The sequence below is a fragment of the Oncorhynchus tshawytscha genome, linkage group LG12 (genome assembly GCF_018296145.1).
Source record: "Oncorhynchus tshawytscha isolate Ot180627B linkage group LG12, Otsh_v2.0, whole genome shotgun sequence".
Lineage (NCBI taxonomy): Eukaryota > Metazoa > Chordata > Actinopteri > Salmoniformes > Salmonidae > Oncorhynchus > Oncorhynchus tshawytscha.
This window is the reverse complement of record NC_056440.1, coordinates 68,573,060-68,597,258: the sequence shown is the minus strand read 5'-3', so window position 1 is coordinate 68,597,258 and position 24,199 is coordinate 68,573,060. Positions and strand designations below refer to the sequence as shown.

At 43.3% G+C, this 24,199-nt stretch overlaps 1 protein-coding gene and 1 long non-coding RNA gene across 4 annotated transcripts in view; one reads left to right on the top strand and one right to left on the bottom strand.

Annotated features, from left to right (window-relative positions):
- Positions 1–24,199, bottom strand: part of syt7b (synaptotagmin VIIb) — a 115,608-nt gene that overhangs the window by 23,864 nt on the left and 67,545 nt on the right. For 2 of the 3 annotated variants that reach the window (XM_042330977.1, XM_042330976.1), the window contains exons 3-5: positions 17,087–17,172; positions 13,540–13,674; positions 149–502 (exon numbers count right to left, since the gene is read on the bottom strand). In XM_042330977.1, coding sequence (XP_042186911.1) covers positions 149–502; positions 13,540–13,674; positions 17,087–17,172 — 575 coding nt within the window. The remainder of the gene's footprint in view (positions 1–148; positions 503–13,539; positions 13,675–17,086; positions 17,173–24,199) is intronic. The other variant, XM_042330978.1, reaches the window with a different exon arrangement.
- LOC121847849 lies at positions 6,153–6,853 on the top strand. The gene is made up of 2 exons (XR_006084734.1): positions 6,153–6,249; positions 6,458–6,853. It is a non-coding gene; the product is annotated as an uncharacterized LOC121847849 (long non-coding RNA).

Here is a 24,199-nt window from a genome sequence, read left to right as displayed (position 1 = left end):
TTACCCGAGGAGAAGGGGGAGAATTGATATAATAAGGACAACACAGTGAGGTTGAGAAAGCCCAAAGAGACAGACAGAGGACAGTGCAAACAGGTTCAGAATAGAACCAATAGCAGAATCTAGAACATTCCCAGACCAGCAGACTCACAGGAAAGACTTGACATCCAGTCCTCTGTTGCGGATCTGCCCCATCATGTGGTCCCAGCTGCCTGGGTTGGACCTGGAGCGTCCTCCTCCTGCTCCTCTGTACCGGGAAGCACCTGTCCCTGCCGGACTCCCCCGCACCCCCCGCGGGCCTCCCCGGTGCCCCCCGCCCCCTAGCCCTGTGTGCAGCTGGCCCAGGCTCTGGGAGGTGGCTGGGGGGTCATTGGGGCCCGGAGGGGGCTGGTGGGTGAGAGGCTGCTGGAGACTCTGCTGTCGCACCAGGGGACGAGGACGGGCTGCTGCAGAGGATGGAATGTGCTCCAGAGTAGAGGCGGCCGAGAGGGAAGGGTCCCCAAAACTGACCAGACAGAGCAGCAAGGGAAGAGAGGGTAACACGGGTTTGCAGGGGATGCACGTGAGAGAAGAGGGAAGGAGAGGGATAGATGAGAGGATAGTGGTAACCAGAGAGATAGACAGAAGAGATACATAATTGGAAAACAGGAGATACAGAGGGAGAGTGATGGTGTGAGTACAATACAAGTACCAGAGGGAACAAAAATGAGGACGGGCCCAGAGAGTTCAATATAGAGAAAGGAGGGTATGGAGAGATGAAAAACAGGAAATAGAGCATTGTCAGGTTAAATCAGTTCAGCAGCAGTTATACAGTTGTAGAAGATGCTTGTATGTGAGTGTCTGACAGTCTGTGGGTAGGCTTGTGTTTTTGACAATGCTCAGCCCCACAACAAACAGGAGCTAACAGCCTTTATCTCTATTTTACTCCATCCATTGCTCTTACCCTTTTCATGTCACTTTTCTCCCTGATTTACCTTGACCTCTTCCTCCTCCTTTGTATCTATTTTTTGTCATCCCATTAATCTGTCCTCCTCCAACCCATGATGACTTTACACTAGCCTCCTAGCTACGTCTCACACTATGCTGCTTCTCTTAGGTCAACTGGTCTTTGTCAGCTCTATTCATCTTGCCTGCCTTACCCATCAGTTCAACCCATTAATATGACCAAACAACCCTCTCCCCTCCCTGAAACCCATCTGTCTTTCTAATCATCGATCTGCTTTTACACTAGTTTAATAGTGCTTCCCTACCCTCCCCCTTCGATGTCTGCCCTTCATGAGTACTGTAAGCTCTGGCTAAACAGCCTCTGTCTTAGGCTAGTGCAGCGCTGGAGGATTTACAGTCTTTGGCTGTGTTGACTGTGCTCTTCAGTGGGCCCTGGGCTAGCTCCACAGCGCTGTAGTAATTCTACTGGAGAGCACCAGAGGCAGGCCCCCAAGGGGAGGGATTTGTGGACCAGATTAATACCAGTCATACTTCATACTCCCCACATGGCCTTTCAGATAGCTCACATACAGCTCAGGACAATGTGTTGACTGAAGATGAGCTGTGGTTAGTGAGAATGAGTGTTACAGTCATTATATGAATGGTCAGTAGGTATGGAAGTGTCTTGGGATGGGCTTATGGTATGTGCTAATAGCAGTAACAGCACATTTGATGAGTGTTGCGTTAAACATTCCAGAAAATCTACAAGTGCCATCAGATTTGCTCGGATTGTACAATTGAAGTCGGAAGTTTACATACACTTAGGTTGTAGCCATTAAAACTAGTTTTTCAACCACTCCACAAATGTAGTTTTAGCAAGTCGGTTAGGACATCTACTTTGTGCATGACACAAGTAATTTTTCCAACAATTGGTTACAGACAGATATTTTCACTTATAATTCACTGTATCACAATTCCAGTGGGTCAGAAGTTTACATGATTGTGCCTTTAAACAGCTTGGAAAATTCCAGAAAATTATGTCATGGCTTTAGAAGCTTCTGATAGGCTAATTGACATAATTTGAGTCAATAGGAGGTGTACCTGTGGATGTATTTCAAGGCCCACCTTCAAACTCAGTGCCTCTTTGCTTGACATCATGGGAAAATCAAAAGATATCAGCCAAGACCTCAGAAAAAGATTTGTAGACCTCCACAAGTCTGGTTCATCCTTGGGAGCAATTTTTAAACGTCTGAAGGTATCACGTTCATCTGTACAAACAATAGTACGCAAGTATAAACACCATGGGACCACGCAGCCGCCTTACCGCTCAGGAAGGAGACGCGTTCTGTCTCCTAGAGATGAATATACTTTGGTGTGAAAAGTGCAAATCAATCCCAGAACAACAGCAAAGGACCTTGTGAATCCAATTAAAAATTGGATGTAATAAATGTATCACTAGTCACTTTAAACAATGCCACTTTATATAATGTTTACATACCCTACATTACTCATCTCAGATGTATATTTCTGCATGGTAGGAACTAGAAGCACAACCATTTCGCTACACACGCATTAACATCTAGGCTATCCTGGGTGGCAGGGTAGCCTAGTGGTTAGAGCGTTGGACTAGCAGCCGAAAGGTTGTCCAAGCTGACAAGGTACAAATCTGTTTTTCTGCCCCTGAACAGGCAGTTAACCCACTGTTCCTAGGCCGTCATTGAAAATAAGAACTGACTTGCCTAGTTAAATAAAGGTAAAATAAAACATCTGCTAAACATGTGTGTGACAAATAAAATTTGATTTGAAGATGCTGGAGGAAACAGGTACAAAAGTATGTATATCCACAATAAAACGAGTCCTATATCGACATAACCTGAAAGGCCGATCAGCAAGGAAGAAGCCACTGCTCAAAAACCGCCATAAAAAAAGCCAGATCGTACTTCTTGGATAAATGTAAGCCGAAGAACACCATCCCAACCGTGAAGCACGGGGGTGACAGCATCACAGGGGTGCTTTGCTGCAGGAGGGACTGGTGCACTTCACAAAATAGGTGGCATCATAAGGAAGAAAATTATGTGGATATATTGAAGCAACATCTCAAGACATCTGTCAGGAAGTTAAAGCTTGGTCGCAAATGGGTCTTCCAAATGGACAATATGTCAGAGTTTACTAGGAGTGGTGGGTTGGAGTCAGGCGCAGAGGGTTCGGTAAATCGTAATTTATTCTCCGGCACAAAACGGTCACGCCAAAATACAGGGCGCATAAAACAGACCAGCCCAAACACAGGACCAAAAAGTCTGGAGAAAACAAAGACAAAAATCACATCCACAACCAACAGAGTAACAATCCAGCACAAACCTAGGCGGACCTAACAGGCTTAAATAGACATAAATCAAGAAACGAAACAGGGAACAGGTGCAACCAATAAGACAAAACAAAATGAAAAGGAAAAAGGGATCGGTGGTAGACCGGCGACGACGACCGCAGAGCACCGCCCGAACAGGCAGGGGAGCCACTTTCAGTGGGAGTCGTGACACAATGACCTCAAGCATCCTTCCAAAGTTGTGGCAAAATGGCTTAAGGACAACAAAGTCAAGGTATTTGAGTGACCATTACAAAGCCTTGACCTCAAACCTATAGAAAATGTTTAGGCAGAACTGAAAAGGCGTGTGCGAGCAAGGAGGCCTACAAACCTGACTCTGTTACACCAGCACTGTCAGGAGGAATGGGACAAAATTCACCTAACTTTTTCTGGGAAGCTTGTGGAAGGCTACCTGAAACGTTTGACCCAAGTTAAACAATTTAAAGGCAATGCTACCAAATACTAATTGAGTGTATGTAAACTTTTGACCCACTGGCAATGTGATGAAATAAATAAAAGCTGAAATAAATAATTCTCTCTACTAATTATTCTGACATTTCACATTCTTAAAATAAAGTGGTGATCCTAACTGGCCTAAAACAGGGAATTTTTACTAGGATTAAATGTCAGGAATTGTGAAAAACAGAGTTTAAATGTATTTGGCTAAGGTGTATGTAAACTTCTGACTTCAACTGTATATAATATAAGACATTAGGTTGGTTTAATTGAAGTTCATCAGTATCATGCTTTCCCACTCTCTCTGTTCACCTGTATCACCACTGCCTAAATCCTTCCTCTCACTCATCTCATCCAAAGTAGTATCATTGGACCTTTTATATGGCATAAAGAATCTAAAGAATGAGGTAGGGAAGAAATAATATGGATGGATTAATTAGGTATGAAAGATAGGGATAAGCTTCCAAGCTATCAGTGATAAGAGAAAAATATAACAATATAAAGAATAAATGTGACTCAGAGATAGAAATGTATCTATGAAAGCAGCAGGTCATAGATAGCAACATCATATAAAAGTCTTTCAATAAAATAATTCCTCTCTGCACCTCCAACAATGATGCATTCAGTGCCAAGCTGCAGTATGCGCCACATCAGCTGCAGTATGCTCCACATCAGCTGCAGTATGCACCACATCAGCTGCAGTATGCTCCACATCAGCTGCAGTATGCGCCACATCAGCTGCAGTATGCGCCACATCAGCTGCAGTATGCGCCACATCAGCTGCAGTATGCGCCACATCAGCTGCAGTATGCTCCACATCAGCTGCAGTGTGCTCCACATCAGCTGCAGTATGCACCACATCAGCTGCAGTATGCTCCACATCAGCTGCAGTGTGCTCCACATCAGCTGCAGTATGCGCCACATCAGCTGCAGTATGCTCCACATCAGCTGCAGTATGCGCCACATCAGCTGCAGTATGCTCCACATAAGCTGCAGTATGCTCCACATCAGCTGCAGTATGCGCTACATTTTACAGTCCAACAATTATTTTTTGTCATAACTGGCCGAATGATTCATCAATAAATCTGGATGGAATACGTGGCATAGGGCCAGCCAGACATCTGGGAGTCCATTTCAAGCAGAAATACATTTCTCCTGTGTCATAAAATTGGCTTTGGCTTTTTACAGCTCCTATCCAGATACCGTAGCAAGCTCAACACCTAATTCTTTCACTGTACATTTCTCTACTATTTGAATATCTCTTTTGTCCAAGGTTGAATACATTCAACTGCAAATAGATATTTAATTTGTCTATCTGCGTGTATAGTAAATTACTTACCTACCCTGTCATTCAAATTGCCAGACAGGCTATAAGCCCTTCTATCTGCTGCCTGTATCCTCCCCCTGCTGACTTGAGGGCTTCTTCGATATCTCCTACCCAGAAAGTCAATTAAACTGACTAAAAACCTTGTGATTTGTAATTAAAGAGCCTTGAGGAGGGGCAGAGGTAGAGAGAGGGGAGAATGAGACATATCTTACAGCAGAAACATAGACACATGGCTACCTTAAATTAGAAACCAATTACAGACCAGAAATGGGGAAAAAGTTAGATTTAATTAGGAGGAGGGGGGAGGTAAACAGTAGAGGAGTGAAGAAGGCAGGTAAAGAGGGAATTAGATTTGATTAGGAGAAGGGGGGAGGTAAACAGTAGAGGAGTGAAGAAGGCAGGTAAAGAGGGAATTAGATTTGATTAGGAGGAGGGGGAGGTAAACAGTAGAGGAGTGAAGAAGGCAGGTAAAGAGGGAATTAGATTTGATTAGGAGGAGGGGGAGGTAAACAGTAGAGGAGTGAAGAAGGCAGGTAAAGAGGGAATTAGATTTGATTAGGAGGAGGGGAGGTAAACAGTAGAGGAGTGAAGAAGGCAGGTAAAGAGGGAATTAGATTTGATTAGGAGGAGGGGGAGGTAAACAGTAGAGGAGTGAAGAAGGCAGGTAAAGAGGGAATTAGATTTGATTAGGAGGAGGGGGAGGTAAACAGTAGAGGAGTGAAGAAGGCAGGTAAAGAGGGAATTAGATTTGATTAGGAGGAGGGGGAGGTAAACAGTAGAGGAGTGAAGAAGGCAGGTAAAGAGGGAATTAGATTTGATTAGGAGGAGGGGAGGTAAACAGTAGGAGGTAAACAGTAAAGAGGAGATTGAAGAAGGCAGGTAAAGAGTAAAGGAATTAGATTTGATTAGGAGGAGGGGGAGGTAAACAGTAGAGGAGTGAAGAAGGCAGGTAAAGAGGGAATTAGATTTGATTAGGAGGAGGGGAGGTAAACAGTAGAGGAGTGAAGAAGGCAGGTAAAGAGGGAATTAGATTTGATTAGGAGGAGGGGGAGGTAAACATTAGAGGAGTGAAGAAGGCAGGTAAAGAGGAATTAGATTTGATTAGGAGGAGGGGGAGGTAAACAGTAGAGGAGTGAAGAAGGCAGGTAAAGAGGGAATTAGATTTGATTAGGAGGAGGGGGAGGTAAACATTAGAGGAGTGAAGAAGGCAGGTAAAGAGGGAATTAGATTTGATTAGGAGGAGGGGGAGGTAAACAGTAGAGGAGTGAAGAAGGCAGGTAAAGAGGGAATTAGATTTGATTAGGAGGAGTAGAGGAGGGGGAGGTAAACAGTTGAGGAGTGAAGAAGGCAGGTAAAGAGGGAATTAGATTTGATTAGGAGGAGGGGGGGAGGTAAACAGTAGAGGAGTGAAGAAGGCAGGTAAAGAGGGAATTAGATTTGATTAGGAGGAGGGGGAGGTAAACAGTAGAGGAGTGAAGAAGGCAGGTAAAGAGGGAATTAGATTTGATTAGGAGGAGGGGGAGGTAAACAGTAGAGGAGTGAAGAAGGCAGGTAAAGAGGGAATTAGATTTGATTAGGAGGAGGGGGAGGTAAACAGTAGAGGAGTGAAGAAGGCAGGTAAAGAGGGAATTAGATTTGATTAGGAGGAGGGGGAGGTAAACAGTAGAGGAGTGAAGAAGGCAGGTAAAGAGGGAATTAGATTTGATTAGGAGGAGGGGGAGGTAAACAGTAGAGGAGTGAAGAAGGCAGGTAAAGAGGGAATTAGATTTGATTAGGAGGAGGGGGAGGTAAACAGTAGAGGAGTGAAGAAGGCAGGTAAAGAGGGAATTAGATTTGATTAGGAGGAGGGGAGGTAAACAGTAGAGGAGTGAAGAAGGCAGGTAAAGAGGGAATTAGATTTGATTAGGAGGAGGGGGAGGTAAACAGTAGAGGAGTGAAGAAGGCAGGTAAAGAGGGAATTAGATTTGATTAGGAGGAGGGGGAGGTAAACAGTAGAGGAGTGAAGAAGGCAGGTAAAGAGGGAATTAGATTTGATTAGGAGGAGGGGGAGGTAAACAGTAGAGGAGTGAAGAAGGCAGGTAAAGAGGGAATTAGATTTGATTAGGAGGAGGGGAGGTAAACAGTAGAGGAGTGAAGAAGGCAGGTAAAGAGGGAATTAGATTTGATTAGGAGGAGGGGGAGGTAAACAGTAGAGGAGTGAAGAAGGCAGGTAAAGAGGGAATTAGATTTGATTAGGAGGAGGGGGAGGTAAACAGTAGAGGAGTGAAGAAGGCAGGTAAAGAGGGAATTAGATTTGATTAGGAGGAGGGGGAGGTAAACAGTAGAGGAGTGAAGAAGGCAGGTAAAGAGGGAATTAGATTTGATTAGGAGGAGGGGGAGGTAAACAGTAGAGGAGTGAAGAAGGCAGGTAAAGAGGGAATTAGATTTGATTAGGAGGAGGGGGAGGTAAACAGTAGAGGAGTGAAGAAGGCAGGTAAAGAGGGAATTAGATTTGATTAGGAGGAGGGGGGGGAGGTAAACAGTAGAGGAGTGAAGAAGGCAGGTAAAGAGGGAATTAGATTTGATTAGGAGGAGGGGGAGGTAAACAGTAGAGGAGTGAAGAAGGCAGGTAAAGAGGGAATTAGATTTGATTAGGAGGAGGGGAGGTAAACAGTAGAGGAGTGAAGAAGGCAGGTAAAGAGGGAATTAGATTTGATTAGGAGGAGGGGGAGGTAAACAGTAGAGGAGTGAAGAAGGCAGGTAAAGAGGGAATTAGATTTGATTAGGAGGAGGGGGAGGTAAACAGTAGAGGAGTGAAGAAGGCAGGTAAAGAGGGAATTAGATTTGATTAGGAGGAGGGGGAGGTAAACAGTAGAGGAGTGAAGAAGGCAGGTAAAGAGGGAATTAGATTTTGACTGAAAGTGTTAAAATGGTTATACACTCTTAGAAAAAAGGGTTATTTGGTTTTCCCCATTGAGTTCTGCTTCTTTCAGTGAGGAAGAACCCAATTAGTTCCAAGTAGAAACCTTTTTGGTTCCAGGTAGAGCGATTTAGAGTTCCATGTAGAACACTCTACGGAAAAGGTTCTACTGTATATGAAACCCAAAAGGGTTCTACCTGGAACCAAAATGGTTCTTCAAAGGGCTTGCATTATGGGGTCAGCCAAAGAACCGTTTTAGGTTCTAGATGGCACCTTTTTTCTAAGAGTGTATATGAGGGGGGTTTCAGGCGTCTTAAGAACGGCCCTGCTATAAGATTCCAAATCAAAAAGTAGATATTTTGTGGTCCAATACAGTGATGAAGCAGTGGCAGACGTTGCGTAACTTTTGGTATTTGTTTGTGAGAGAGGATGTTCTCTTTAGTCAACAGAGCCTTACCATGACAACATGTTCCCATGCATCAGAAAATGTCAGTACAAGCACTCACATTTTCGGCTCATTATTTCCTTCAATAGTTTCTTCCCTCTTTCCATCCATTTTCCTTTCATAAATCTCTGCACTTCCGAATGCAGCATATATCACATATAAGCCTTGCTGCTTCTGACTGCAGTCCCCCAAACCATCCATTCCATGCCTCTGCGCTGCTCAGCAATAACCCCCATGCGTGACCTCATGCCCAGCCAACCCATGTCACTCATGTCACTCACTTTCTGGGCCTCAGGCCTCCGGCGTGCATGTGGCTCTGGACCGTCTGCCAGCGCCCAGCCTTGCTGCCAGGGCCCAGCCCCGTCACTATGCTTCTCACGCTGTCACTGCGACTGGGACCTGCCCCGCTCCCACACCCAGCCCCGCCCCCATCCCCCTTCTCCACCCCACTGAGAGACAGGGGGCACCAGATAGACAGACAGACACAGACATAAAGGAGAGAGAGACAGATGGAGGAGAGAGAGGTGGATAGTAACAGTAGAATCAGTGAGGAAGAACAACCCGGAAAGTGAACAACACAGCAGAATAGCATTAGGAAGTGTTGTTACCAATCCAGCTACAGGTTTCCAATACAGGTTTCCAATACAGAGGAGTAGCAGCCAGCCAGCAAGTCAGTAGGCTGTGCTGCCGCTGGGTTAGCAGGAGGGAGATGGGCTGAGATTCACTGTGTATATCTGTCTGTCTGCCTGCCTGTCTGCCTGTCTGCCTGTTTGTCCGTCCGTCCATCTGTCTGTCTGAACCAGATGGGAAGAGTGACAGAGTGGTGTGTGTTTGGGTGCAGTGGGACTGAGACAGACAGATGCTGGCTGTGTTTTGAGTACCTGTCAGTTAGACTGACTGGCCATTCTGCAGCTGTACTTTATATTGCATATTAAATATACATGACCAAATGGATTATTCTATCAAGGACTTCATGGTGTTTGCAATAAAACTGAGGGGTTCATGATCATTGAATTATGTAGGCTATCTATGGCCTATTTACATTTTAAAAGAAACAGTTGATCTACTTTGTTATGTACAGTAGGAACTACAACGTTAAATGAAACAGATAGGCTTGATTGAAAGATTGTGTAATGACATTGTTGGAGTGAGTGGCTCGAAAGTCTCTAGTAAGACATTGTAGTGTATAGCAGTTAATCAGCACAGTGAATCTGTTGAGTACACACTTCATTCCTCTCCCGCGTAACCCAGAGCAGCACAAGCAGCCGTAACCTAGACAATGTCACAGAGACAACAGCAGACAGACCAGACACAGTTTCACTACAGTGTCACTACACTCAGTGGAGACACACAGACACAGTCAGACAGCTTCTGGCCGAGAGGGATAACACTTTAGACAGAGGATATGTGCGTCCAGCCTGCAACAGTTCTACAGTGAGCATGGGGTAGGGGTAGGGATGGAGTTGACCATTTAGGGAGATATAAGGTAAGTTATATGTAGCTTATGCACAGGGCTTCCCATCCCTTTTGCTCAAGACCTCGTAACATGACGGTGAAAAGGGCAAACATTTAACTGGATCTCAAAAAGGGATCAATGGATCCTAGCAGGTTCACTGTATCACAGCCCATGAACTCTAAAGACAATACACCCATTGAGAATAAACCCCCCTTTATCTTTTCTCTGGTAAGCTATAAATGGATCCTAGCAGGTTCACTGTATCACAGCCCATGAACTCTAAAGACAATACACCCATTGAGAATAAACCCCCCTTTATCCTTTCTCTGGTAAGCTATAAAATTAAATTAAAAACGACTGTCTCCGTGCAGGAAAAACATCAATGACATTAGAGCCTTTAATGATTAATGTACTGTACTGTACAGCTATAGAGTAACTGGTGTGTCCAGAGGGCTCAGGTGGTCTGACTAAGGAGAGGCAGCCTTATAGCACCTGTTGGTGGAGGTGGTGGTGGCACAAAACCACGAGGCACAACGAGAGTGAGGAGAGGTGATTAGGGAACGACACAGGACTCCTATAGAATGTGACAAAAAAACAACAACAGCAAAAACTAGGAGCAAAAGCCCAAAACAACGGTCAACCCTCGATGACAGAGCTGAGGGGACGGTTTAAACCGAGGGCAATGGGTTTACGGTTAATACCCTTAAGATTAGGGGATGGTTGGTTAGTTGGTTGGTTTCAGTGGAAAGGTGGGTATTGATTAGGATGTGTGAGTGGGATCTATAAAGGTTTCTGCTCAGATGGTCTGAGGGTTGTCCGTCTCCATGGTAGCACTCCATGGGCTGGAGGTGAAGGTTTAGAGGTTAAGGGTTAGTGATGCTGGCAGGGCTGTAGGGAATAGGGGGCATTTCAAATGTTGGTTGGTTGGTATATAAGTAAATGTTGGTATATAGGTAAATGTTTCTTCATGTTAAGTTTCAGTATGTTCAGTTTCAGTATGTTCAGTTTCAGTATGTTCAGTTTCAGTATGTTAAGTTTCAGTATGTTACGTTTCAGTACGTCTATATTGTGTGTATTTTAAAGATTTGTGTTACATATGTGTCCAGGTGGGAAAGGCTAGTATAAAGAATAGTGTGTTAATAGTGTTTATAGTGGGGGACAGCTTCAGACATGATCTGCATCTATTAGTGTCTCCATCCAATTCAAATTTGATCGGTCTTGGTAACACCACTAGAGACAACCCCCTTCTTGATTCAATCTAAGGCTGCATCCCAAATGGCTCCCTATTCCCTATGTAGTGCATTACTTTTGACCAGAGGGAATAGGGTCAAATTTGCGACGCACCCGAGATGAAGATCAGAGGGTTGGAGGGAGACAAGGCTGACCTCACACCTGGCCATCCCTATACTGATGTCAGTCACCTCTAAGGTGAGGCAAGTAGAAACATCCTAGTAGCAGCCCTGTACAACTCAATCTAGTTCTACATGGCCAACAATGCATACTAAATAGCTTTACCTTTCAGACCCTGTTGGCTGCAGGAAAAGGAATTACTAATGCCAATCAACGGAACTCTCCCAAGACAGAAGATACTTTATGTACGATGTGCATGTTACGTGGATAACATCACTTAATAATGCCTACATACAGTGCCTTGCGAAAGTATTCGGCCCCCTTGAACTTTGCGACCTTTTGCCACATTTCAGGCTTCAAACATAAAGATATAAAACTGTATTTTTTTGTGAAGAATCAACAACAAGTGGGACACAATCATGAAGTGGAACGACATTTATTGGATATTTCAAACTTTTTTAACAAATCAAAAACTGAAAAATTGGGCGTGCAAAATTATTCAGCCCCCTTAAGTTAATACTTTGTAGCGCCACCTTTTGCTGCGATTACAGCTGTAAGTCGCTTGGGGTATGTCTCTATCAGTTTTGCACATCGAGAGACTGACATTTTTTCCCATTCCTCCTTGCAAAACAGCTCGAGCTCAGTGAGGTTGGATGGAGAGCATTTGTGAACAGCAGTTTTCAGTTCTTTCCACAGATTCTCGATTGGATTCAGGTCTGGACTTTGACTTGGCCATTCTAACACCTGGATATGTTTATTTTTGAACCATTCCATTGTAGATTTTGCTTTATGTTTTGGATCATTGTCTTGTTGGAAGACAAATCTCCGTCCCAGTCTCAGGTCTTTTGCAGACTCCATCAGGTTTTCTTCCAGAATGGTCCTGTATTTGGCTCCATCCATCTTCCCATCAATTTTAACCATCTTCCCTGTCCCTGCTGAAGAAAAGCAGGCCCAAACCATGATACTGCCACCACCATGTTTGACAGTGGGGATGGTGTGTTCAGGGTGATGAGCTGTGTTGCTTTTACGTCAAACATAACGTTTTGCATTGTTGCCAAAAAGTTAAATTTTGGTTTCATCTGACCAGAGCACCTTCTTCCACATGTTTGGTGTGTCTCCCAGGTGGCTGGTGGCAAACTTTAAACAACACTTTTTATGGATATCTTTAAGAAATGGCTTTCTTCTTGCCACTCTTCCATAAAGGCCAGATTTGTGCAATATACGACTGATTGTTGTCCTATGGACAGAGTCTCCCACCTCAGCTGTAGATCTCTGCAGTTCATCCAGAGTGATCATGGGCCTCTTGGCTGCATCTCTGATCAGTCTTCTCCTTGTATGAGCTGAAAGTTTAGAGGGACGGCCAGGTCTTGGTAGATTTGCAGTGGTCTGATACTCCTTCCATTTCAATATTATCGCTTGCACAGTGCTCCTTGGGATGTTTAAAGCTTGGGAAATCTTTTTGTATCCAAATCCGGCTTTAAACTTCTTCACAACAGTATCTCGGACCTGCCTGGTGTGTTCCTTGTTCTTCATGATGCTCTCTGCGCTTTTAACGGACCTCTGAGACTATCACAGTGCAGGTGCATTTATACGGAGACTTGATTACACACAGGTGGATTGTATTTATCATCATTAGTCATTTAGGTCAACATTGGATCATTCAGAGATCCTCACTGTACTTCTGGAGAGAGTTTGCTGCACTGAAAGTGAAGGGGCTGAATAATTTTGCACGCCCAATTTTTCAGTTTTTGATTTGTTAAAAAACTTTGAAATATCCAATAAATGTCGTTCCACTTCATGATTGTGTCCCACTTATTGTTTCTTCACAAAAAATACAGTTTTATATCTTTATGTTTGAAGCCTGAAATGTGGCAAAAGGTCGCAAAGTTCAAGGGGGCCGAATACTTTCGCAAGGCACTGTATGACCATAGCAATGACCTTTACCGGAACATATACATTAGGTTATGCCTTGGGTTCAGAGCTACTGTTTGGCAAATGAGCTACTTGTGTACAATATAAAGCACATACTTTGTGTATCATGTAACTCTTCGTCTATGTCCGGCAGAGAGAAATGCATGCAAGTGGACTAGGGTGGCCTGTTCCTATGTAGACAATGTACTGTGTCTTTGGATGCATATTTTGTCTGCAATGTTTGTCAGTTTCAGACTGAGGGTGTTGAGGGTCAGACTGAGTCAGACTGAGGGTGTTGTGGAGGGTTGGGGGTACGGAGGCACAGAACTCATTGTGAGGGGCTTGGCTCCCCCGCTTCATTACAGCCCTGCACAGAGAGAGGGGTCCCTTACCAGCCGCGACCGAGACTCACTTGGGCGTGAGGCGAGGGTCTCCATACGGGGCATAGGGGGACATGTTTAAGAGGAACTCCTTGGGCGGGTAGGAGCTCCATCTCTGCTGCACGTTGCTGCTGTCATTGTTATTCCAAAAGTCCCTGTCTAGATCACTGCGGCCAGAGAGAGAGACAGGTAAGAGCAGTACAGCCAATCACAGTGGAGTAGGAGGGAGGAGTTTCAGGGATAGTAAGAAAGATAGGTCAGAGCAGCAGAGCCAATCACAGTGGAGCAAAGTGAAGGATAGGGAAACAGGATAGGGAAACAACCTTAGTTTAATAGATGAATGAGAGAAATGTCAATCCAGGCAATAGAGATACACCTCTAATATTTGTAGAAAATAAATGGAAAAATACATTAGGGGTAGGGGGTCCTGTACAGGGCCGGACTACCACATTAGGGGTATGGCCCTGGGGCACCGACCTCCGGGGGCCCCCATTTCTTAAATCAGCAAACTTACTATATTTCAACACATTTTTCCATGGTGCAGAGGGAAAACCTTTACCTTCTCCCATAGGATCACTGTACCCACCCACACCTCCCACCACAGGACAGTTGCACCGACCCACAGGTACCAGGAGCACCTTGAAGGCATAGAGAGCATTTCGGGGTTGGATGAATATTCATTTGGAATAGTCTGCGCAGGGTAAGATAAGATCTGTGGACAAAATTAAAATTGATATTTTGATATTTAGGATTTCTAGAAGAGAGAATTACAGACCAGTTCATTTCAGTGATTGAAGGTCTCTTCTATTGTAAGTCGATTGGCAGGTGCTTCTAAAATGCTTTTAAGAATTGCAAGTATAAATCAAAAAACAGTCCCCTGGGTTTAGGCCAGTTCTCAAAAATGCTGCGGAGGGGGTGAGTTGGTAGTGTTTCGCCCCAGGGGACATCATATGCTCGCATGGCAGAGTGAAGTTGCAAATAAAAGAAGAAGGATTTGCCCTGTAAATTAAAAGTGTAATTTCTGATAGTGGGTCTGCTAAGAATGGCTCGATGGTCGGCGAGGGCCATGGGTAATACATCTATATCAAGAACTTTGTTGTACAGGTCCTTTGAAGTGAATATAAAGTCCACGAGAGAAAAATGGTAAATTTCCATAGGAGGGATTCATAATTCGACATTAAATTGTCAACTGTCACCTCATTTGCCCATTTCCGCAGTGCCACAGAGGTCAGATACTGGTCTCCCCCCTGTCTGCCCAGATCTGTCTAGCCTATACTCCAAAACTGCATTAAAATCGCCACCAATAACTGGTCAGAAGTCAGCTAAATCTAGTGTCAGAGTACAGAATTGGTCATGAAAGGAGTTATCGTAAGTGTTCGGTGCATACACCAACAGAATAGTACTACTTGTTGTATTAAACAGCTTAATAAAGGTCAGCTTAATAAAATGGATTGTACTCTCCCTGAGGGATCCTCCACCTAAATCATTGTATTGGAAGTTGCGTCTGGCAACAATAATTACTCTTTTACTTTTTGTAGTAAAACATGATGAAGCAATGACATGATAATATTTGTTGGAAAAACAAGATACATTTTTGCGGCGTGTTCAGATCCCGTGCATTCGCAGTTTTTCAAGCTAATTTCCTGCTATTCTATATGTTTTGCCATGAGGCTGAGAGAAAATGTTGCAGTTTTGAAGCAAATTTCCTGCAATTCCACACAATTTGCTATCGTATGCTATCTGCACCCAATTTAACAAAAACAAATTGGGTTGGGGGCCCCCTGGAGGTCGAGGGCCTAGGGGCACGTGCCCTGTGTGCCTGTTCGGTAATCTGGCCCTGGTACTGCATTTATAAAAGTAATTCCATTTTAATGTTCATAATATAGTTTCAGAGGAAAACATGTTTGTCTTTGAAAAGAAAGTAGGAAAACAAGTGAATTAAGGAAGGTAAAAATTGTATCGGTCTAAAGGGGATGGGTTTGGGAAATGCATATTGTCTATTCTGTGAGCTGATACAGCATCCAGACTCATGGACAAATGAATAGATTATACCTCTCTCTGTACAAGAGATTAGATAACAGTGAAAGAGTAAAAAATGTATTCAACATCAATCACAGAGTAATATACAGTATGTTATAAGTCAAAGTGAAACAACAAAGGTTGGTTACACAGATAAAACATATTTTGGAAAAAGGGAGAGAGACAGAAAGAGAGAAGGGAGAAATGAAACAGGGAGGAGAGTGATGAAAGGGAGAATGGGAGAACAGATAGTATGGTGACAGAGGAGGGAGAGGACTGCTGGGTTAGCTGGAGACAGAGACCACCGTCCGTCAGGTCTTGGGCTGCGCAGCTGCAACCATGAAGCAGGAATGTTAACAACAAACAGTAGAATATATCATCAAGACATTGCTGCAGGTAACGTGGACATCAAATACTATTTTTTTATTGGGATTGGGCTACAGTTATAAATGTACTATGATACGCATAATATTAGGTATAGTGCTCGTTTAAGTGATTCTGACTATTTTACTTTACAAGGCATTGAGATAAAGGGTACCTTAGTGCAATCCAAGTAGAACATTGGTTTTAGGTTTCAAGTGCAAATTTCAACTGAATCTCAGCCAAGGTAATAACCTTCAGGCTGTAAAATAAAGTAACACTGCTGTTGGACAGTAAACTAGTGGCTTATCAGGGGTGGGTTAAATGTGGAAGACACATTTCAGTAGAATACATTCAGTTGGACAGTAAACTAGTGGCTTATCAAGGGTGGGTTAAATGTGGAAGACACATTTCAGTAGAATACATTCAGTTGGACAGTAAACTAGTGGCTTATCAGGGGTGGGTTAAATGTGGAAGACACATTTCAGTAGAATACATTCAGTTGGACAGTAAACTAGTGGCTTATCAGGGGTGGGTTAAATGTGGAAGACACATTTCAGTAGAATACATTCAGTTGGACAGTAAACTAGTGGCTTATCAGGGGTGGGTTAAATGTGGAAGACACATTTCAGTAGAATACATTCAGTTGGACAGTAAACTAGTGGCTTATCAGGGGTGGGTTAAATGTGGAAGACACATTTCAGTAGAATACATTCAGTTGGACAGTAAACTAGTGGCTTATCAGGGGTGGGTTAAATGTGGAAGACACATTTCAGTAGAATACATTCAGTTGGACAACTGACTAGGTCCCCCCTTTCCTTTGTCAGGAAGACATTATTACCGTCCCATTGAGTGTTCAGGGACACATCATGTAGTTCCTCATTTTACTGGACTTTAACATGCTCTTTATCTGAAGCCTGTCAAATGAAGTATGCTATAATTTATGCCTCTTGTTTTCACAGGAAGGACTGTAAAGGAGTTGTCAAGATATGCTTATTTAACAACCACAACTCCCCTTTTCATTGCTAAATATGTTCCTTCACCCTCCATATCTCAGCAGGTTTCAGTGTTGTTGCCTTTTATTTGAGCACACCCAGGCATTTGCCTCTCATCCTCTTGACAGTCCCAGTTAGCTATGCTGTAGTGAATCCCTCAAAGCCCCCCCCCCTCCCCCACACACACACACCACCCAACACCTACTTGATGGCTTTGTTTTCCCCTCGGCCACGAATCTGAACTGAATCTGGGGTGCTGGCTGCCTCCACCCCAGGCTTGTTCCTCTTCCCCTGGAGAGAGAGAGAGGGGGGGGAGAGAGAGAGAGAGAGAGAGTGAGAGAGAGACAGAGAGAGAGAGAGACAGAAAGACAGAGATTGAGACAGAGAGAGACAGAAAGACAGAGATTGAGACAGAGAGAGAGAGAGAGAGAGAGAGACAGAAAGACAGAGATTGAGACAGAGAGAGAGAGAGAGACAGAAAGACAGAGATTGAGACAGAGAGAGACAGAGAGAGACAGAAAGACAGAGATTGAGACAGAGAGACAGAGAGAGACAGAAAGACAGAGATTGAGACAGAGAGAGACAGAGAGAGACAGAAAGACAGAGATTGAGACAGAGAGAGAGAGACAGAGAAGGAGATAAATCATTTCCTTCGTGTCCATTGCCTTGTGTCTTTCTGTGAGCTGTCTTGATGGCTGTTTACATCTGAAAACACTTTCCCAGCGGAGCCTTCATTACAGAGCCTTTAGCATGCCATCAGGTGCCAAAAATATGCTAAATGATTCCAGGCAACACTTTGGATGCGAGCCAGCACATGTGCATGCTCCGCCCACCTGAGGATCTATTTCCTGTGTTTGAGGGGTGAAGAATCCACTTGTCACTTAAATTTAGCTGGATTGATTGCTTTCATTTTACTCATGCGACTCTTTCATACTCTTGCTAGTGACTGTCATTTTCCCCCCATTAATGTTACAACTGTGGAAATGTTTGTAATGACCTGTCAAACACACCACAGAAATGGGCTCAATGGAATACACAGTCGATCCATTGCATCTAAAAGAACGCTTGCTTAGTCGGGGATTTAACGCATCGTCTAGACACTTACATCACAAGAGAAGAAAGAGACCTCTATGTTGATGGGTGTTCATTTTTTGTGGAAGTGAAATGTTTACAAATAAATGAAAAGCAACTTCATAAAATGAACACTCTGATTTTAGTGATATTATGTCTGATGTCGCAAACAATGTAAAGTAAACGTCCTCTCCCTGTCAACTGAGTGTATTTTCAGCAAACTTAACATGTGTAAATATTTGTATGAACATAACAAGATTCAACAACTAAGACATAGACTGTACAAATTCCACAGAAATGTGACTAACAGAAATGGAATAATGTGTCCCTGAACAATGGGGGGGGATCGAACAGATCCTAGACGTGCTCAATGGGATTGAGATCCGGGCTCTTTGCTGGCCATGGCAGAACACTGACATTCCTGTCTTGCAGGAAATCATGCACAGAACGAGCAGTATGGCTGTTGGCATTGTCATACCGTAGGGTCAAGTCAGGATGAGCCTGCAGGAAGGGTACCACATGAGGGAGGAGGATGTCTTCCCTGTAACGCACAGCGTTGAGATTGCCTGCACTGACAACAATCTCAGTCTGATGATGCTGTGACACACCGCCCCATGATGGACCCTCAATCTCCAAATCGATCCCGCTCCAGAGTACAGACCTCAGTGTAACGCTCATTCCTGCGACGATAAACACGAACCTGACCATCACCCCTGGTGAGACAAAACCGAGACTCGTCAGTGAAGAGCACTTTTTGCAAGTTCTGGCTGGTCCAGCGACGGTGGGTTTGTGCCCATAGGCGATGTTGTTGCCGGTGATGTTTGGTGAGAAACCTGCCTTACAACAGGCCTACAAGCCCTCAGTCCAGCCTCTCTCAGCCTATTGCGGACAGTTTGAGCACTGATGGAGGGATTGTGCGTTCCTGGTGTAACTCGGGCAGTTGTTGTTGCCATCCTGTACCTGTCCCGTAGATGTGATGTTCGGATGTACCGATCCTGTGCAGGCGTTGTTACATGTGGTCTGCCACTGCGAGGACGATCAGCTGTCCGTCCTGTCTCCCTGTAGCGCTGTCTTAGGCGTCTCACAGTACAGACATTGCAATTAATTGCGCTGGCCACATCTGCAGTCCTCATGCCTCCTTGCAGCATGCCTAAGGCACATTCACGCGGATGAGTAGGGACCCTGGGCATCTTTCTTGTGGTGTTTTTCAGAGTCAGTAGAAAGGCCTCTTTAGTGTCCTAAGTTTTCATAACTGTGACCTTAATTGCCTACCGTCTGTAAGCTGTTAGTGACTTTACGACCGTTCCACAGATGCATGTTCATTAATTGTTTATGGTTCGTTGAACAAGCATGGGAAACAGTGTTTAAACCCCTTACAATGAAGATTTGTGTTATTTGGATTTTTACAAATTATCTTTGAAAGACAGAGTCCTGAAAAACGGACGTTTCTTTTTTTGCTGAGTTTATGTGTAGATACAGTTGAAGTCGGAAGTCTACATACACTTAGGCTGGAGTCATTAAAAAATATTTTTCAACCACTCCACAAATTTCTTGTTAACAAACTATAGCTTTGGCAAGTCGGTTAGGACATCTACTTTGTGCATGTCACAAGTAATTTTTCAAAAATTGTTTACAGACAGATTATTTAACTCATAATTCACTTTATCACAACTCCAGTGGGTCAGAAGTTTACATTCACTAAGTTGACTGTGCCTTTAAACAGCTTGGAAAATTCCAGAAAATTATGTCATGGCTTTAGAAGCTTCTGATAGGCTAATTTACATAATTTGAGTCAATTGGAGGTCTACCTGTGGATGTATATCAAGGCCTATCAAGTCTAGTTCATCCTTGGGAGCAATTTCCAAACACCTGACGATATGTTCATATGTACAAACAATAGTACGCAAGTATAAACACCTTGGGACCACGCAGTCGTCATACCGCTCAGGAAAGAGACGCGTTCCGTCTCCTAGAGATGAACATACTTTGGTGCAAAAAGTGCAAATCAATCCCAGGACAACAGCAAAGGACCTTGTGAAGATGCTGGAGGAAACAGGTACAAAGTATCTATATCCACAGTAAAACCAGTCCTATATCGACATAATCTGAAAGGCCGCTCAGCAAGGAAGAAGCCACTGCTCAAAAACCGCCATAAAAAAGCCAGACTACGGTTTGCAACTATACATGGGGACAAAGATCGTACATTTTGGAAAAATATCCTCTGATCTGATGAAACAAAAATAGAACTGTTTTCCCGTAATAACCATCATTATGTTTGGAGGAAATAGGGGGAGGCTTGCAAGCCAAAGAACACCATCCTAACCGTGAAGCATGGGGGTGGAAGCATCATGTTGTGGGGGTGCTTTGCTGCAGGAGGGACTGGTGCATTTCACAAAATTGATGGCATCATAAGGTGGGAAAATGATGTGGATACATTGAAGCAACATCTCAAGACATCAGTCAGGAAGTTAAAGCTTGGTCGCAAATGGGTCTTCCAAATCAACAATGACCCCAAGCATACTTCCAACATTGTAGCAAAATGGCTTAAGGACAGTAAAGTCAAGGTATTGGAGTTGCCATCACAAAGCCCTGACCTCAATCCTATAGAAAATGTGTGGGCAGACCTGAAAAAGCGTGTGCGAGCAAGGAGGCCTACAAACCTGACTCAGTTACACCAGCTCTGTCAACTTATTGTGGGAAGCTTGTGGAAGGCTACCCAAAACGTTTGCCCCAAGTTAAACAATTTAAAGGCAATGCTACCAAATACTAATTGAGTGTATGTAAACTTCTGACCTACTGGGAATGCGATGAAAGAAATCATTCTCTCTACTATTATTCTGACATTTCACATTCTTTTTTCAATTTAAAGTTTTATTAAGTTTTCTTGTTTTTCAATCAACCAACAAAAGACATTCCGCATTCACAGATGTGACAGATTAAAAAAAATATATAAATAAAAAATTATTATAATATATTTTTAAAAAAATGTAAAAATAATAATAGTAATAAAAAATAAAAATAATAATAATATATATTTATAAAAAAAAATATATATATGTAAAACTTGCAGCAGCACTATCAAGGTTCTTATTAGCTATTTCTAGCCTTCGCTGAGACGATGAGCAAATAATTCATTTTTAGATTTTACAGCACCTTACACAACATGTATCTGCTCATTTCCCTAGTCACCCCGTTCACTCTGTCCAGTTTAAAATATAGTTGAGTAGTGGAGACCAGAGTCTATCAAACTTGGGCTGTCTCTTGCGGAGGTCATAAGTGAGCTTTTCAAGAGGGAGAAAGTCAACAATCTGGTCAATCCCCATTTTAAATGTAGGAGGGGTATTAGAGGCTCACAATAGAAGAATACATTTCTTAGCAAAGTATGTAATAGTCATGAGCAAATTTTCTCTGTCAGGATCAAGAACAAAGTCCTGCTGGGCATTAAGAAGATAGATACACGGGGTCATATCAAACTGTACCTCTAGTATTTTCTGTGCAGCAGTATGTACAGATTGCCAGAATCTGGCAATATCTCAAACAGTTCCAAAATACATGCATATAGGTTCCACTTTCAGAGGTACATCTTTTACAGTTAGGAGAGGTGTCAATTTTCATTCTATGGAGTCTCAAAGGAGTGTAATAAAATGTGTACAAAAAATTGTAATTAGATTCTTTCATTTTTACATTAGTAGAGGAGCAGTATACCCTGTCGCAAACCTCTGCCCATAACTCATCACTGATAGTCAGACCAAGGTCCCTTTCCTAGATTATTTTCAAAGGAGTAAAGGAGGAGCCTCCTTTCTCAGAAAGGAGTATATAGATATAAGATATTTTGCCTTTAATGGATTGTGCTGTGACAAGAAGGGTTTCAACTTCATTCAACTGAGTTCTAAACCTCCTCTTGGACGTACATGAGGAAATTACATGTCTAATGTTGAATTTTAAAAATGGGATCTTGGCACATTGAATTCACTGCAGAGCTCTTGAAAGGATTTCAGTGTAGTGGTTTTCTGATTAAATAGGTCTGAAAAGGTCCTGATTCCTAGAGTATGCCAAAGATTAAAGTTGGCATCCTTCAGGACTTTTGGCAAGTCTGGGTTGCCTACTATGGGCGAGTGTGAACATATTTGGGAGGAAATGCCCAGCTATTTCTTACAGTCCCTCCATGCTAGTGGGGTGCTGTAAATCACAAAGGTTTTGGCTATGTTGCACACTTCACTAAAGTTATTGATGAATATAATTGAGCTTAGTGGCAATGAACCACAGGATTGGGCTTCTATCTGAATCCACGTTGACTCTTGTCTGTTTGTGATCCATGTTAGCATGTTGCGGATTTGGGCAGAGGGAGAGAAGGGCAAGACCACCCTTAGATTGAGGTTTCGATAGAGTGGAGAACTTGATCCTAGGTTTTTGATTGCCCCATATAAATTTGGTGATGCTTTGGTTAGTTGTTTTGAAAAAGTAAACTGGGAGATAGCATGGGAGCATCTGAAATAAGTAGTTCAGTCTAGGGAGGATGTTCATACAGATGACATTAATTCTTCCTACTAAGCTAATTGGGAGGGAGATCCAGGTTTGGAGATCGTTCTTGATTCGATCCAGGAGTGGAAGATAGTTTTCCTTGAAAAGGCTATTCAGATCTGTGTCTTCCATAGGAATGGACATAGTGTCTTCATAGAGCTGGTGAGTGTAAGATTGAGAGGGCAGACAGTGGATTTGTTCAAATTGATCCTATAACCTGAAAACTTGCCATACTGAGCAATTGTGTCTAAAATGGGAGGGATTACTCTGGGTTGGATATGTAGAGCAAGACATCATCCGCGTAAAGCGAAATCTTGTGCTGTAGGCCACCTGCAGAAACACCCATAATACTTGGATTGCTCCTTATCAACTCTGCCAGTGGCTCCGCCCCAAACAAGTAGAGCAGGAGGGACAGCGAGCACCCTTGTCTTGTGCCCCGTCCCAAAGGGAATCTGTCAGAATTCAGCCCGTTAGTAGTCATCATGGCATTTGGATGAGAGTATCGTGATTTGATCCATTTAATAAAGTTTGGGCCCATTGTCTAGGGTTGGGTTAAGGGTACAATTAAAATCTCCGGCCACCACGCCAAAGGAAACACAATGCTCATTGAACAGGGTTATCATTTTTGACATAAAAGCAGGAGTATCTGTGTTGGGGGCGTATATGTTTAAGATAGTGATTGGTTGTCCATACAGTGACCCAGTTATCAAAATAAATCTCCCCCCCAGATCAGATATGTTTTTGTCAATTATGAATGGAACATTCTTATGGATAAGTATGGCTGTACCTCCACTGTTTGATTTGAAAGATGAGAAATACACCTGTCCCACCCAAGCTCTGAGGAGTTTGGCATGTTCAGCATCACAGAGGTGTGTCTCTTGTAATAGCGCGATGTCTGCTTTTTCCTTTTTTAGAGCACATAGTATCTTTTTCCGTTTTATTGCATGCCCTAGACCATGGCAGTTCCATGTCAATAGATTTAAGGTACTAGTCATCGTCATCGAGCAGTAATCGAACTTTAGTGCAAGTCATCGCTGGGTAAAAGTGGATAGCAATTACAGCTGCATTCACATAAAAGGAAAATAATCATCTCTGAACCCCCCAGCAGAGTTCCCAAAAAACTCGACATATCCCGTTGGATCTATTACCCCCCCGCTCAGTCTCAATTCTGTGTTCAAAAAAAAAAAAATGGGAACAGTTAGCAACCCACAACGTCTCCCCCTCCCCACCAAAGAAATGCCTCATCCTCTCCTCTCCCCCCCGCATTGAGTGTGTGACAACGTAGACCCCATCCAGACCACATTAAAAGAGGGAGAAAATAAAATCAATATCCCAGCCTACATATACCTCCCCCAAGGGACATAGGGAACCACAAGTAATTATAGCAACGGGAAAAAAGGGAAATAAAAGTAGGCTGAAATGTTAGTAGGCCGAGGTTAGGCTATAGAGCCTATCCCTCTCAGCTAAAGGAAAATAAATATAGATTAGACGGCTATAATAACATTTAGCGGGTGGGTCTTTGGAGATCGGCTATATGTTGTCTTACCTCCTTTAGTAATAACAGTAATCGTATTTAGTCATTGGTCGATTTCACATTGACCAGGATTGTCTTTCAAAAAACGTTTTGCCTCTTCGGGAGTTTTGAAGTGTCGCAGGGCTCCTTGGTGAAGAATCCTGAGCTCGTTTGGGTATTTGAATCCCCTGAAGATGCCTCGGTCAATGGAGT